The sequence below is a fragment of the Scyliorhinus torazame genome, chromosome 11 (assembly GCF_047496885.1).
Source record: "Scyliorhinus torazame isolate Kashiwa2021f chromosome 11, sScyTor2.1, whole genome shotgun sequence".
Taxonomy (NCBI): Eukaryota; Metazoa; Chordata; class Chondrichthyes; order Carcharhiniformes; family Scyliorhinidae; genus Scyliorhinus; species Scyliorhinus torazame.
Window position 1 is genome coordinate 51,010,928 of NC_092717.1, and position 14,287 is coordinate 51,025,214.

At 43.8% G+C, this 14,287-nt stretch overlaps 1 protein-coding gene across 9 annotated transcripts in view; it reads left to right on the forward strand.

Moving 5' to 3' along the window:
- Positions 1-14,287, forward strand: part of sugct (succinyl-CoA:glutarate-CoA transferase) — an 842,325-nt gene that overhangs the window by 282,070 nt on the left and 545,968 nt on the right. For all 9 annotated transcript variants that reach the window (XM_072467239.1, XM_072467242.1, XM_072467243.1 and 6 more), the window contains one exon: positions 5,512-5,607. In XM_072467239.1, coding sequence (XP_072323340.1) covers positions 5,512-5,607 — 96 coding nt within the window. The remainder of the gene's footprint in view (positions 1-5,511; positions 5,608-14,287) is intronic.

Here is a 14,287-nt window from a genome sequence, read left to right on the forward strand (position 1 = left end):
ATACAATGCCGCACCGCACCTTGCTAATGTACAGTGCCCTCTTCACCCGGTTGAAGGAAGCCCGCCTCCTTGCCAGCTCCACCGTAAAGTCCTGGTATACACGTATACCAGCTCCAGCCCACTGCACCACCCGCTTCTGCTTGGCCCAGCTCAGGACCTTCTCCTTCATCCTGTACCTACGGAAGCACAGAGCCACTGCCCTTGGCGGCTCACTTGCCTTTGGTACAGGCCTCCATGACCGATGAGCCCGATCCAGTTCATATCGGGAGGGATCCTCCCCCTCCCCCAATAGTTTTGCCAGCATCGCGGCAAAATACTCAGTCGGCTTTGGTCCTTCAACTCCTTCGGGCAGCCCCACAATCCTCAAATTCTGTCGTCTGGATCTGTATTCCAGGTCTTCCATTTTTCCTCGCAGATCCTTGTTCGTATCCATCACCTTCCGCATCTCTTTCCCCATCGAGGCAAGTTGATCACCGTGCTGCAATGACGTCTCCTCCACTTCCTTCAGCGCCTCCCCTTGCTCTCGCACCTCCGCCACTGCGCTCGCCATCTCCGTCCTCACCGGGGAAACCGCCTCCTCCACCAGCACACTCAAAACCTCCCTCATCTCCTTCCTCACCGTCTCCATGCATTTTGCAATCTGCGCCAACTGCTTTTCAAATTCCGCAGCCATCACCTTGGTTATTGCTTCAGCTGTAAGGAGTGCGGCCTTCCCTGGTGCTCCAGCCTCCATTTTCCTTGGTGACCCCGCGGTGACCTTTCCACTCCCCGACGGACCTTCAGCTGTTTTTTTTCCGGCCGTTTTCTTGCTCACCCTCGACATTTTTTTTTGTTCTTTTTTTCCTCCTGTGTCTTCACTGTGCCTCCTCCGTGCCGTCTCCCTGCTTCTGCCGCTTCTGTGGACCCTGGGACGTGGCTTAAAGCCCTGAAAATGCCGTTGCCGAACGGGAGCCCTCCATTGTGTGGCCGCCTCCCGCCCGCTGTCACCGGAAGTCGCAAATGTACATTTTGAACAGTGAAGCTATTAATACCTTTGTCCAGGGTTTCCCAAACCTTTTCAGCCCTTTTGACCTCCCAAGAGTATTGAAGGAACTCTTGATTCATTCTTATTATATTGAGCAATTAAACCACAAAAAATGATTATTATTGTCAATAGGTGCAAGCATAAAAAAATGAACTTCAAAGATGTTTCTAAGTCACGGTGGCACAGTGGTTAGCACTGCTGCCTCACAGTTCCAGGCACCCGGATTCAATTCCGGCCTTGGGTCACTGTCTGTGCGGAGTCTGCACGTTCTCCCCGTGTGTGCGTGGGTTTCCTCCGGGTGCTCGGATTTCCTCCCACAGTCCAAAGATGTGCAGCTTAGGTGGATTGGCCAGGTTAAATTTCCCAACCACCACCACCACCACTGGCCTTTCTTGGCCTCCTCCAGCCTAGGCTCTTCTCGGGGGCCCTCCCCCAGCCCTTAATCCTATTGGGTCCTCCCCAGCCCCAACTCTTCTTGCCATCTCCCCTCCCTGGCACTGACTCTTGTCAGGCAACCTCCCAGCCCAGGCACCTCTTGGGCCCCTTCTGGAGTCCCACAGAACCCTGAGGTTCAACCACACCCAGTTAGGGAATCCCTGCCTTTTCTAGTCCCTCAGTTATGTTGATAACACTGTACAAAGTTTGTAACCATGCCATTTTTTTTCTTACTACATGTACATTGAAATTATCTGTAAAAGATGTCCTATTGCTATTCTTTCCACTCATTTAGTAAACTAACTTAATTTGTAGGTTCTGAGAATTTTGAAGAAGAATCATAATTTACCTCAAAATATTAGCTGTTTCTCTCTCCACAGATGATGCCTGACCTACTAAGTATTTCCAGAACTTTCTGTTTGTATTCTGTAGCTTTTATTCTGTATTGGCTTGATACTGAACTGCCGCCTCAACCAGCACTTGGTGGTTTAGCCAGTTTTCACTGAGATTCTGTAGCCAAGTCCAAAATTAGAAACAGTAGAGGGTCCAGCTTTGAACCCTGTGTGCCACTCCGCTTTGCAGGCCCCCTCTACCATGATACCACTTTGTTGAGTAGTACCTGGTGCATGTTCACCCCTCCAACCAATTTATTATCTAATCACGCACACTCCCCTGTCTGCATCAGTGGTGCCGAGCTGGAGACTAAAATTCTTAGCTGTGCACATCATCAACAATGTCCTGGTCCACCCACGCCGACGCTACGATCCTGAAAACACAGCAGCACCTATACTTTCTCAGGAAACTAGGGAAATTCAGGATGTCCACATTGACTCTTACCAGCTTTTACAGATGCACCATAGAAAACATTCAAACAGATTCAAAGGCCGCTTTCTTCCCTGCTGTTACCAGACTCCTGAATAACCCTCATATGCACTGAGCTGATCTCTATGCATCTTCTCTACTGTGTAGCACTACACTCCGTATGCTTCACCCGATGTCTATGTATTTACATTGTGTATTTATCGTATGCCCTATGTTTTTCATGTACAGAACAATCTGCCTGGACTGTACACAGAACAATACTTTTCACTGTACCTCGATATATATGACAAATCTAAATCTAAATCTCCTATTTTATTAATGTGCGACTGATGCATGCAATTACCTGCACTGATTTGCCATTGTTTGAAAATGTGTGTCAGATGTCATTTGTTTTTGGCAACTCAACTCTTTCATATATTGTATTTGAATGGTTGGAAGGATTAGAGTGGGTAAATACAGATAAACTATTTCCTCTGTTTGGAAAATCAAAGTGAAGAGAATGTAATCTTTAAGTAAGATCCAGGACATTTCTGGGGAGAATCAGGAAGCACCTTTTAACACTTAAGGGTGGTAGAAACAGGAGATTCTCTCCACCAGAAGCTTGTGGATGCTGGAACAATTGGAGTTTCCAAGATGGTTAGATTTTTGTTAGGGGTATGGAGCTAAGCCGGTAAATTAAGTTAGGATAATCAAATTGAGTGATGGAGCAAACACATAGGAACTCTTTTTCCAAGACTTGGTGTAGAATCTTGTGCCCTCTGTGGTGAGGGGTCATTTAATTAGGCCACCTTCCTGCTTCCACCCCGATTAAGTCCGCGGTGGAAAAACCAGCGGCGACCTGCCTGTCCCACCACCAATTGGTTGTCTTAAGTTGGCTTCACCTCGTTACGGTTGGTATTAGCGCAGGGGTGGCAGCAGGCTCACGGAACCCGACAAGCAAATCTGTGCGGGGCTGCCCGCGGGCTCCCAGGGAAGTTTTTCATTGAAAGATACTCGGTGCCTGATTGCACGATTCAGCATTGGGAATAGGGGGTCTGCTGGGAGCCCATACTCTTTCCCTTTCTGCCGATCCCCTTCCCCGTGACACCCCTCCGGCCATCACTCGCCCCTGGCCTGGGATCCGGTGAAGATCCTAGGCCTCGGGTGAATGTCATACCGGCAGTAGCCTCTCCACTAGCGCTGCTGTTATGTATGTTCTGTCTCTGGAGCTGTAAAGACTTAATTACCTGCAAATGTTTGCATTCAAAGCATTGTCTTGCATCTTTGACTTTGTCTATATTTATATATATGTTTCTGGAACATACCTCTTCATTTACCTGAGGAAGGAGTAGCGCTCCGAAAGCTCGTGATTTGAAACAAACCTGTTGGACTTTAACCTGGTGTTGTAACACTTCTTACTGTGCTCACCCCAGTCCATGGCTGCTGTTCAGCAGAGCTGCCGGCCACCCAGGATCCTTGATCCTGGGGAAGGCCCACTGCTGGCATGCCAAGTACCTGAGTCGAACAAGGTGTGATGGGCCTTCCTTGGAAGAGGCACCCTTTATAGGCTGTGCAGATAGCGGCTAAGACCCCTGTTGCCTCTACAAGATTCTGCTGTTAGTGTCAGCACCTCATTGATCTCATCCCTTGTTTCAGTTAATATTCTTGGATTAATACCACTCCTGCTCCTCCTTGCTGTGCAAGCAAAATAAAAAAAATAATAGTTAAAAGGTTAACTTTTTGGTGAACTGTGTGCCTGCTGAATGGTCAGTTAAAAATAGCAGGTTAAGGGAAGGAAATGGGATGGGTAAATCTTCCAAATGATTTTAACTGCTCTCCCAACAATAGGTCTTCACTGTGTGACCAGGGCTAAAATTGTACCTTGTACCTTGTGAATGTGCCAAAATTGCTGATTCCACTCAATTAATTCTGGATCATTTCTTTACGTCACACACCAAAGAAATTCAAGAAGATTTACACAGTCAAATTAAACTTGGATTACATTTGTTTTAATGAGAATGATATCTCAAGTGCATTTCATGTTGTGCAGTTAATTACCTTTTATTTTTGGGATCCTTAATCACTGAATTAAGATACCGAGTACATTGAAACTAAGCTTTGGCAATGGTATTTTGCTGTACAGTGGAATTTCAAAGTTGATTGGGAATAAAATTGTGTTTCTATCTTAAAGATAGAGAGGGTATTTAAAATTGCTATTAATAATTGTTTCAGCTCTGGGTCCATAATGGTTGAATTCTGCAACAGATTTGAGTAGATTTTCTGCCCCTGGGTTCCTGATCGCCTGTGAACACAGGAACATTGGGGATGTGGATGGTGGGAGGAAATTAGCACACATCTCCTCGGAAGGCCCTTTTCCACCTTCCCTGCCTGAGCCCACCGTCGCAGGTATAGGAGCACAAATCTCTGATTAGAAAGTGGGGAAGTTCTTGAAGTTCACGTTATATTTTATGGTTTAATATAATAAGTAATTGCACTTTAAAAGGGGTAAAATAGGTTTATTTTGGTTTGAAAGGTTCAGATACATTGTTTATTAATTTGAAACTTAATTCATTTCTTTAATGGGAAGGTTTCTGATTGAGCAATCTTGCCCTCCAATTTATAAACCATTGAGTTTAATCCCAAATGAAACTGAAGAGATAAATTGATCCATAAGCAAGAAACACTTTCATTTAACTCACTTTCAGTTCCTGTTCTTTGAGTTCATGTTAAGTGCGGAAGCTTGTACATTTATAGTCTTCCACTTGGCTGAGTCTCAGATTAAAATTACATCTACCTAAATTCTCCAATAAAAATCCCCAAATTATACATGTTCCTGCAGAAAACAAGCATTGGCTCAACACGTCTTTTTCTCCACATTGTAGCCACCCAGTTTAATTCCACTCTTTTAATGTCTTTTTCAAGGAATTATCTAATTTACCATTTGATGATGCTCGTGGATTTGGCTTCAACAATGGTTTGTGGCAAAGAATTCCGCATTCGAACCATGTAAAGATATTTTTTCTAACCTCACTCTTTAATTTCCTCTGATTATTTGAGCCCTGTCGTTAATCCCATGGTAACCAGATGAAATAATTGATCCCATAATAAACTTTAAGCATTTTTTTTCCTTTTTGCTTTCAAGGAAAGGAAATGTAATGATTGATGAGGAAGCAGTTTTCAATAATGAATATAGAACTTTGAAAAAAACTTTTATCTTTGCTGTTGATTGTCATTTCCTTTGTTTCAAACAGGTTGCTTGCCTTACTCACATTGCTGCAAATTATCTCACTGGCAGAAAGGAAGCAAAACGGTGGGGGACTGCACATGAGAGCATTGTTCCTTACCAGGTGAGTGATTTATTTGTTATCTCTTAGTGGAAGAAATTCTTCTGAAGTAGTCATGAAATAAAAAAATCGTAATCTTAAGCGTTATGACAATCAACTTAATTTTTTAAAATATTCATTTACGCGATGTGGGCATTGCTGATTAGGCCAGCATTTATTGTCCATCCCTAGTTATCCTTCAGAAGGTAGTGGTGAGTTGCCTTCTTGAACCTCTGCAGTCCCTGAGGATTGGGCGCACCCACACTGCTGTAAAAGTGAGAACTCCAGGATTTTGACCCAGCAACAGTGAAGGAACAGCAATTGGGGGCAGCACGGTAACACCATGGGTAGCACTGTTGCTTCACAGCTCCATGTTTGATTCCCGGCTTGGATCACTGTCTGTGTGGAGTCTGCAAGTTCTCCCTGTGTCTGCATGGGCTTCCTCCGGGTGCTCCAGTTTCCTCCCACAAGTCCCGAAAGACGTGCTGTTGGGTGAATTGGACATTCTGAATTCTCCCTCTGTGTACCCGAACAGGCGTCGGAATGTGGTGACTAGGAGCTTTTCACAGTTACTTCATTGCAGTGTTAATGTATGCCTACTTGTGACAATAAAGATTATTATTAATTATTATATTTCCAAGTCCGGAATGTGAATGATGTGAACGGGAACCTCCAGGTGGTGGTGTTCGCAGCTACTAGCTGCTCTTGTCTTTCTAGATGGTAGTGATCATGGGTTTGGATGGTGTTGCCCCAGGTACCTTGGTGAGTTCCTGCTGTGCATCTTGTAGATGGTACACACTGCTGCCACTGTTTGTTGGTGTTGATTTTAAGATTGGAGGCATTTTCCCTTTATGGTAATATGAGAGCCTGGTAAAAGTGAGAGGTGGCCCTAATATGAGAGCTTCAGTGTTTTTCAGCAGTGCTTTAAAGGTACAATCTTAAGTATCAACTTTTGCAAATGATCAATTGAACTAAAGTGCTGGAAGCACGCAGCAGGTCATCCCAGCATTCATGTTTTAATGTCCTCAGGCCACCATATATATTCATTATTTTGTTTATTTGCCTCCTGTGGAGTAAACCACATTTAAGAACTGCTTCTTTTGCATTAAATGTCTTTCAAACTTATTCCACAGATATTTTCTTTTTGCTATTATTCAGGTTGCCCTTTGTCTGTAAAATTCATACTGATCCAACCAATAATGGTGCCCAACTTGAACTGTAGGCCCCATGTCAACTCTGTAAATGTAATATATCCACATTCACCACTCAGGAGTCATAGATGTTTACAGCATGGAATCAGGCCCTTCGGCCCAACCTATCCATGGACTTTGAATAACGGGTTCAAAAAAAATGGTGATCGGTTGGAGTGAATCACCCACCCATGAAAGAACTGACCCTATTTCCATTGCATTGTTTTGATGTAATGTATACTGTCCAGGTCCGATAGAGGTGAAAATCCACTCCACCAGGTCACTGTCCAGACAGTGAAAATAAAAGTAACATAAGATCATAAGAAATGGAAACTGGAACAGGTTATTTGGCCCATCAAGCCTGTTCTGCCATTCAATAAAATCATGGCTGATTGATTTCCCGCCGAACCTCCCCACCGCGCCCCCCCCCCCCCCCCGCCCCCCCCATAACCTTTAACTCCCTTGCCAGTCAAAAACCTGTCTAACTCAGCCATGAATATGTTTAAGGATTATGTCTCCACTGCTCTCATGAGAAGCAAATTCCATAGGCTCATTACCGTCTGAGAGAAGAAATTCATTTCCATCTCTGAATGAAATGGTGTGGTGAATGGAGGAATTTTAGCTATATTGTATGATAGATATTTGGCAAAGTAAATGTTAAAAGTCTGGGTTAGAGTGTGTTTGACAGCTGAAATCATGTTTTCAAAGATTCTTAAATTTGGAGCTAGGAGTGCAATTAACCATCATAAAAAGCATTGGGCTAAGCAATCCTTATCATCCTTATCTTTCATAATGTGGAGATGCCGGCGTTGGACTGGGGTGAGCACAGTAAGAAGTCTTACAACACCAGGTTAAAGTCCAACAGGTTTGTTTCAAATCACTAGCTTTCGGAGCACTGCTCCTTCCTCAGGTGAATGTCTTTCATTTATTTCATAGTTACCCACGGACGGTGCAATCTTCCCATACTGTCTTTCTTTCTCCCTTTTATTTAAAAATAAATAAATTTAGAGTACCCAATTCAGTTTTTCCAATTAAGAGGCAATTTAGCGTGGCCAATCCACCTACCCTGCACATCTTTGGGTTGTGGGGGCGAAATCCACTCAAACACGGGGAGAATGTGCAAACTCCACACAGACAGTGACCTCCGCGCCGTGAGGCAGCAGTGCTATCCACTGCGCCACCGTGCTGCCCAGTGTCTGTCTTTCTCAATGGAATGTATCATTATTGAGAGTTATAAAATACCTCTTTAAATGTCTGTTCCTGCTTCTCGATTATCTTAGTTTAAGCCTATTTTCCCATTCCAGTTTAGCAACTCAAAATAAACTCCATATCTGTGTTTATGTAAGTTTAAGACACTAACTTCAGACCCAAATTTCTTATCCTCAAATGGACAGTGAAATTCTATAATGGTATGCTAACTCTTAGCTTGAAGATTCATTACTTTGAGATAATTAATTAATACAGATTAAAAAGTCTAAAGTAGCCTGTTCCCTGGTTGGTTCCAGAACGTACTACTGTAAAAAAAGCTGACCCAAATAAACCCTATGAAGTCATCCTCCAGGCTACTTTAGCTATTCTGATTTGTCCAATCTATATGAAGACTAAAATTTCCCAGGATTCATACAATACCTTTCTTTCAAGCCATCATTATTTATTTCTTTGTAAACCACTCTCACCAGTGACTTACTTCCTTTCCTATTTCTTATCTCCACCCAAACTGATTCTACATTTTGATCCTCTGATCCAATATCATTTCCTACTGTTGTACTAATCTCATGCTTTATTAACAGAGTCAACCACCTCCTTTTCCCTTCTTCCTGTTCTTCCAAAATGTCAAAACCCTGAATATTCAGGTGCCACCTGTGATCACTTTGCAATCATGGGTACGATCGAACCAACTTGCAACAAGGTCCCATGACAGGCACGTTTAGCCAGGTGTTTCCCAGCGCTCGCAGTGCAGAGAAACACCACGCTATCTATCGGGACTTTGTTGCAATTCGGACCTCAGCGGGGAATGCCTCGATGAGGCCACACTTAATCGAGTTACTTGCACTGAGGAGCTCCGATCACCAGAACTCCTCAGTGCAGGAAGAGAGTGGGGAGCCATTTAAAAATGACAATCCCTCCAACCCTTTCAGAGCCCCAACTCACCAAGGGCATCCTTGGGGGGGGTGGGGGAACCTTTCCTATACCCTACCTCACATGGGCAAGCACCCCCGGGCCCAATCTCCAACGCGGGAATAATGACAGCCTGGCACCTTGGCACTGCTAGCCTGGCACTGTGGCAGTGCCACTGCCAGCTGGCAGCACCACCCGGGCACCTTGGCAGTTCCAGGCTGCCACCCAGGTGACACTGCCAGGGTACCAGGCTGGCAGTGTCACAGTGCTCAGGTGGCACCAACAATGCCAGGATGTCGCCTTTCCCAGAAGTCACACACCTGGGAGACCCCCCCCCCCCCCCCACCTCCAAGAGCCGTTCTGTCGTCCCCGTATGTGGGACCAGCAATGAATGGCGCTTGCCCTATGCGTTTGGTACCAATCTGATCCACATCAGCCATTCCTCCAGGTTACTATGGCAATATAGACTTTGAGATGCATGTTGTAGCTTGGAGGTGTGGATAGTGATGGTAGATGGTAGTAATTTCTTTCCATTATATGGCTGACCAGGAATCTGTGTTGTTCTTGCCACTTGCCATTGATTTATTTTGGAAGGATTTACAAGTTGATACTCAACCTATTTGACTGTATAATGAAAGCAACTTCTTTGGCTCCAGTACTGTAGTGGGACTGGAACCTAGAGCGTCTCGTGCAGAGGCAGGAACCCACTGCTCCACAAGAGCTCCTCCCAGATGTCACATTCTAATATAAATGAACATTTGTCGCAAAATTAAACTTTTTATGAATATGGATATATATATCCAAATATTTAATACCCACTTGAGAGAACCAATTTCTCCTCATTTCCATCCAGAACGGGCAGCCCCTGTTCTCAAAATATGCTCCCTAGATGTGCCTGAATGACCTGCTGATGTATGAAAACAAAATAAGCATCTAATTTGGTGTGTCTATTAACACATTCTAACCTTTTCCCTGCCTATGGTTTTGACTGAAACATTTGTGATAATTTAGATGGGTGGATGACACAGAATTTAGAAGTATTGTGAACTGTGAGAAGAATAGTAATAGATTTAAATTGGACATAGACAGCAAGAGCAGACACATCATGAACTTTAATACAGAGATCTAACACTGCTTTCATGCAGTTGAGCCCATTTTGTTAGGAGACATGGTTTGAGGCACCTCAGAGGAATCCTGAACAATGGGGATCCCTAGTGTCAAGTCAGGAATCAAAGAAAAATAAGTATTCAGCATTCCCTTCAAATAGCATTGCCCTTCTTACCTTCACATAAGGCTTTAGTCAAAGATAGACAGTGAAAGTCTCATTGACAAACTCTTAAATTTACTTCACGCCTCTTTACCTTGTCCAGGTAAACACAGAGAAAACATTCTTCAAAGTAAGATCGAGTTATCGCCAGGTAATAAAGCTGCCAATCACACAAAGCTAGCATTCCCCTACAAGCTGTCTAAACAGACCTCTGCTGAACCGAGTCCATTAACTATTCTTGTAGCTTAACCAAGCATTCATAATGTGGCTACGTGGAATAAAAGCAGATGACCAACTACTTCTGTTGATACAGTTGCCAGATGGCCTAACAATAATGAATATAACCATGCTGATGCCCCAGTAAACAGAGATAGGCCTTCTAACCTGCCGGCCTTGCCATCTGCCTGCCTTCATTGCCGCTTCACGCCGCCTTCCAGAGACAGTGGGACTTTTCCAGACCATGTGTTCCTCCCTGACATGAAAATAGTGCAAGCGGCTCTTGCAGGATGGAGATGGCATCATGGGGGTCAGGAAAATTCCCAACTGCTGATACCCTGCCTCTTTTACAAAAAAATCAGACCATAGAAGCACAGAAAACAAGGAAGTTGTGGTGAACGTTTATAAAACACTGGTTCAGCCTTAACTGAGTATTGTATCCAATTTTGGGCAGAACGTTTTGGGAAGAATGTGAAGGCGTTAGAGAGTGTGCAGAAATGATTTATGAGAATGGGTCCAGGGATAAGGAAGTTCAGTTACGTAGAAAGATTGGAGAAAATCCCTTAGTGAAGAGAAAGCTGAGAGCAGTTTTGATAGTGTACTCAAAATCATAAAGGGGTCTAGATGAAGCACCTAGCAAGAAATTTTCGCATCAGTGGAAATGTGAAGAACCAATGAATGCCAGAAGCAACAAAGATCAAACGAGGAAAAATTATTTTTACACCGTGATTTATTAGGATCTTAAAAGAGCTCCCTGAGAGTGTGGTGGAGGCAAATATTTAATTGTGGCTTTCAAAATGGAATTGGATAATTATCTAAAAAGAAAAAAAAACCTACGCAGGACTACAGGGGAAGAGGGACAAGCTGAGAACGGACATGGACATGGTGGGATGAAAAGCCACGTTCTGTGCTGTAACCATTCTCTGGTTCAGTGTTAGCATATCGATGCCTTTGAACATTTCTAAGCCTTTGTGTGACTCAACTTTAACCATAGTTGTGTCGTGGCTTTTACCAAATTGTGTATCCTTTAATTATAATGTTTAAATAAACATGGAAGAAAATTAAAAGTAAGCTTCCAAATTGTATGGCTAAATTGAGTTCCAATAGCTGTGGATGATATCTGTAATATAACTTCAGTTTTAAAACATCCTTTGTAACATTAAGATCTTTTAATTTATTATCCCCCATGTACACAGGGTTAAGAAAAAGTCCCAACTGTAAAATCACAGGGATGACTGCCTAATTTAAGAGCGTGTTTTTGGCTGCCATGGCATGACTTCCCCTGTTAATGTCCCTAATGTGGCCGTCTTCGGTTCTTCCCCTCTTGGCATCAGCCACTAAATCTTGCTCGCTTTAAGGATGAAGAGCATTCTTCTTAGCCATACCACAAGCATTCTTAGTCTGTGGGCTGCTGTTTAGTCCTTTTCAACTTCAGTTTTAAACAAGAATGCAGATGATGCAACTTTGTGTTTCGGATATGTATTCGCCACAAGGAGGCCTCACCTGTTGCAGAGATCACAATGGTGTCACATTATAGTACCCAATTCTGTCCGCAATTTCATGGAAAAATCGAGAAACAAAGACTTCCATGACACCATAGAATGTTTTAAGGTAGACAGCATTGAAACAGGCCATCAACCCAACCAGTCAATGCTGGTGTCTATGCTCCCCTCAAGCTTCAATTCATCCTCCCTCATTAAACTATATCATCTTTACCCTTTATGCCCTTCTCCTCGTATGTTTATCTAATTTCCTCTTAAAGACATGTAAAGTATTCACCGTACCTTATCCCTGTAATAGGGAGTCCTACATTCTCAGATCTCTCTGGGTAAAGACGTTTCTTCTGAATTCCCTCTTGGTGACTATCTTATATTGACATCCTGCAGTATTGTTTTCCTCGACAAGTAGAAACATTATTCCTGTATCTGCTCTTTCAGAAAGTAGGGGCTTTTCACAGTAACTTCATTGAAGCCTACTTGTGACATAAGCGATTATTATTATAATTTTAAAGACTTTTGTCACTCCTCAATGTCCTCTTTTCAAGAGAAAGGAGAGCCAGCCTGTTCATCCTTCCTGATAGACATGATCTTGCATTTATGGTATGATGCTTGTAAATCGTTTTGAACCCTTTTCATTGCCACCATGAGCTTTTTACAATATAGTGATTAGAACTTTATGCAGTGCTCCCAAGTATGACCTGACAAGTTGGATCAAATTGAGCATAGTATAGTAGCAAGCCCCTTGAAGGGATCAAGACTCACAAAGGTAAATCCAATTGTTGCAAAGACGATCAAGTGCTTTATGGGATGTGACGGTTCCTGAGCTTGGTGATTGGTGGAATGGGCATATTAAGTCAAGAAAACCGGTCAGCAATAAACAATATAGAATGTAGTTTTGGGTAAAATTTCTCTATTTAACCAATTATCGAGAAACTTTGCCTTTTTATATCTCGGGAATTAAAATAAGTTTAAAGGATCCAATGATATGGCAGATGCATATGGTCGACGGAGAGAATAAATTTGCTGACAAATATCTATTCCTCTTTCTATGCTTTGTTATGCCCGTGGGTACCAGGAGTACGTCTCTCTTGCAGATTCAAGAGAGATTTATTTTTCCAGAAGAATGACCTTTTCCTGGATTTGTCACTTAGATCAAGTATTCACAGTGATCAAGTTATGAAGCACAACTGTTCGCTGTATTCCTTGACTTACTGTTTACTGTATTCGCTTCTATATAATCTCTGTGTTAAGAGGAGATCGTGCTCTGACATTACACTGAAGGCCCAGCATAGTTCCAATGAAACAACAAACTGTCCAGCAAGCTCACCAACATTACTGTAAGTGCCGGTAGCGATCCAATGAAATTATCATCAATTGCAGTAAATATTTTAGTACAAAGTCTTACAACACCAGGTTAAAGTCCAACAGGTTTGTTTCGATGTCACTAGCTTTCGGAGCGCTGCTCCTTCCTCAGGTGAATGAAGAGGTATGTTCCAGAAACACATATATAGACAAATTCAAAGATGCCAAACAATGCTTGGAATGTGACCATTAGCAGGTGATTAAATCTTTACAGATCCAGAGATGGGGTAACCCCAGGTTAAAGAGGTGTGAATTGCATCAAGCCAGGACAGTTGGTAGGATTTCGCAGGCCAGATGGTGGGGGATGAATGTAATGTGACATGAATCCCAGGTCCCGGTTGAGGCCGCACTCATGTGTGCGGAACTTGGCTATAAGTTTCTGCTCGGCGATTCTGCGTTGTTGCGCGTCCTGAAGGCCGCCTTGGAGAACGCTTACCCGGAGATCAGAGGCTGAGTGCCCTTGACTGCTGAAGTGTTCGCCGACTGGAAGGGAACATTCCTGCCTGGTGATTGTTGCGCGATGTCCGTTCATTCGTTGTCGCAGCGTCTCGCCAATGTACCACGCTTTGGGACATCCTTTCCTGCAGCGTATGAGGTAGACAACGTTGGCCGAGTCGCACGAGTACGTACCACGTACCTGGTGGGTGGTGTTCTCGCGTGTAATAGTGGTATCCATGTCAATGATCTGGCACGTCTTGCAGAGATTGCCATGGCAGGGTTGTGTGGTGTCGTGAATATTGGTGTTGTGTCAGTAAATATTATGTCATTGAGAGTTATTTCCCATAGTTTGTCTCATGGCAGTGCTGGTTGTAGTGTGTTTCTGGCTTTCAATGTTGCTTTGTGAAGGGAGGCTTTAAATGTGGGGCTGGATTCTCCGCAGCACCACGCTGAAATCGCGTTCGTGCGGGGCTGGAGAATAAACGTTTGCCGCCGAAATCGGGCCCAGCGCCGCTCCGGCGATTCTCCGGGACCCGAGAATCGGCGGTTCCACGATTTACTTCGCGCGGCTGGGGGGCCATTGCCAGAGGCCCGCCCAGTGATACTCCGCTCCC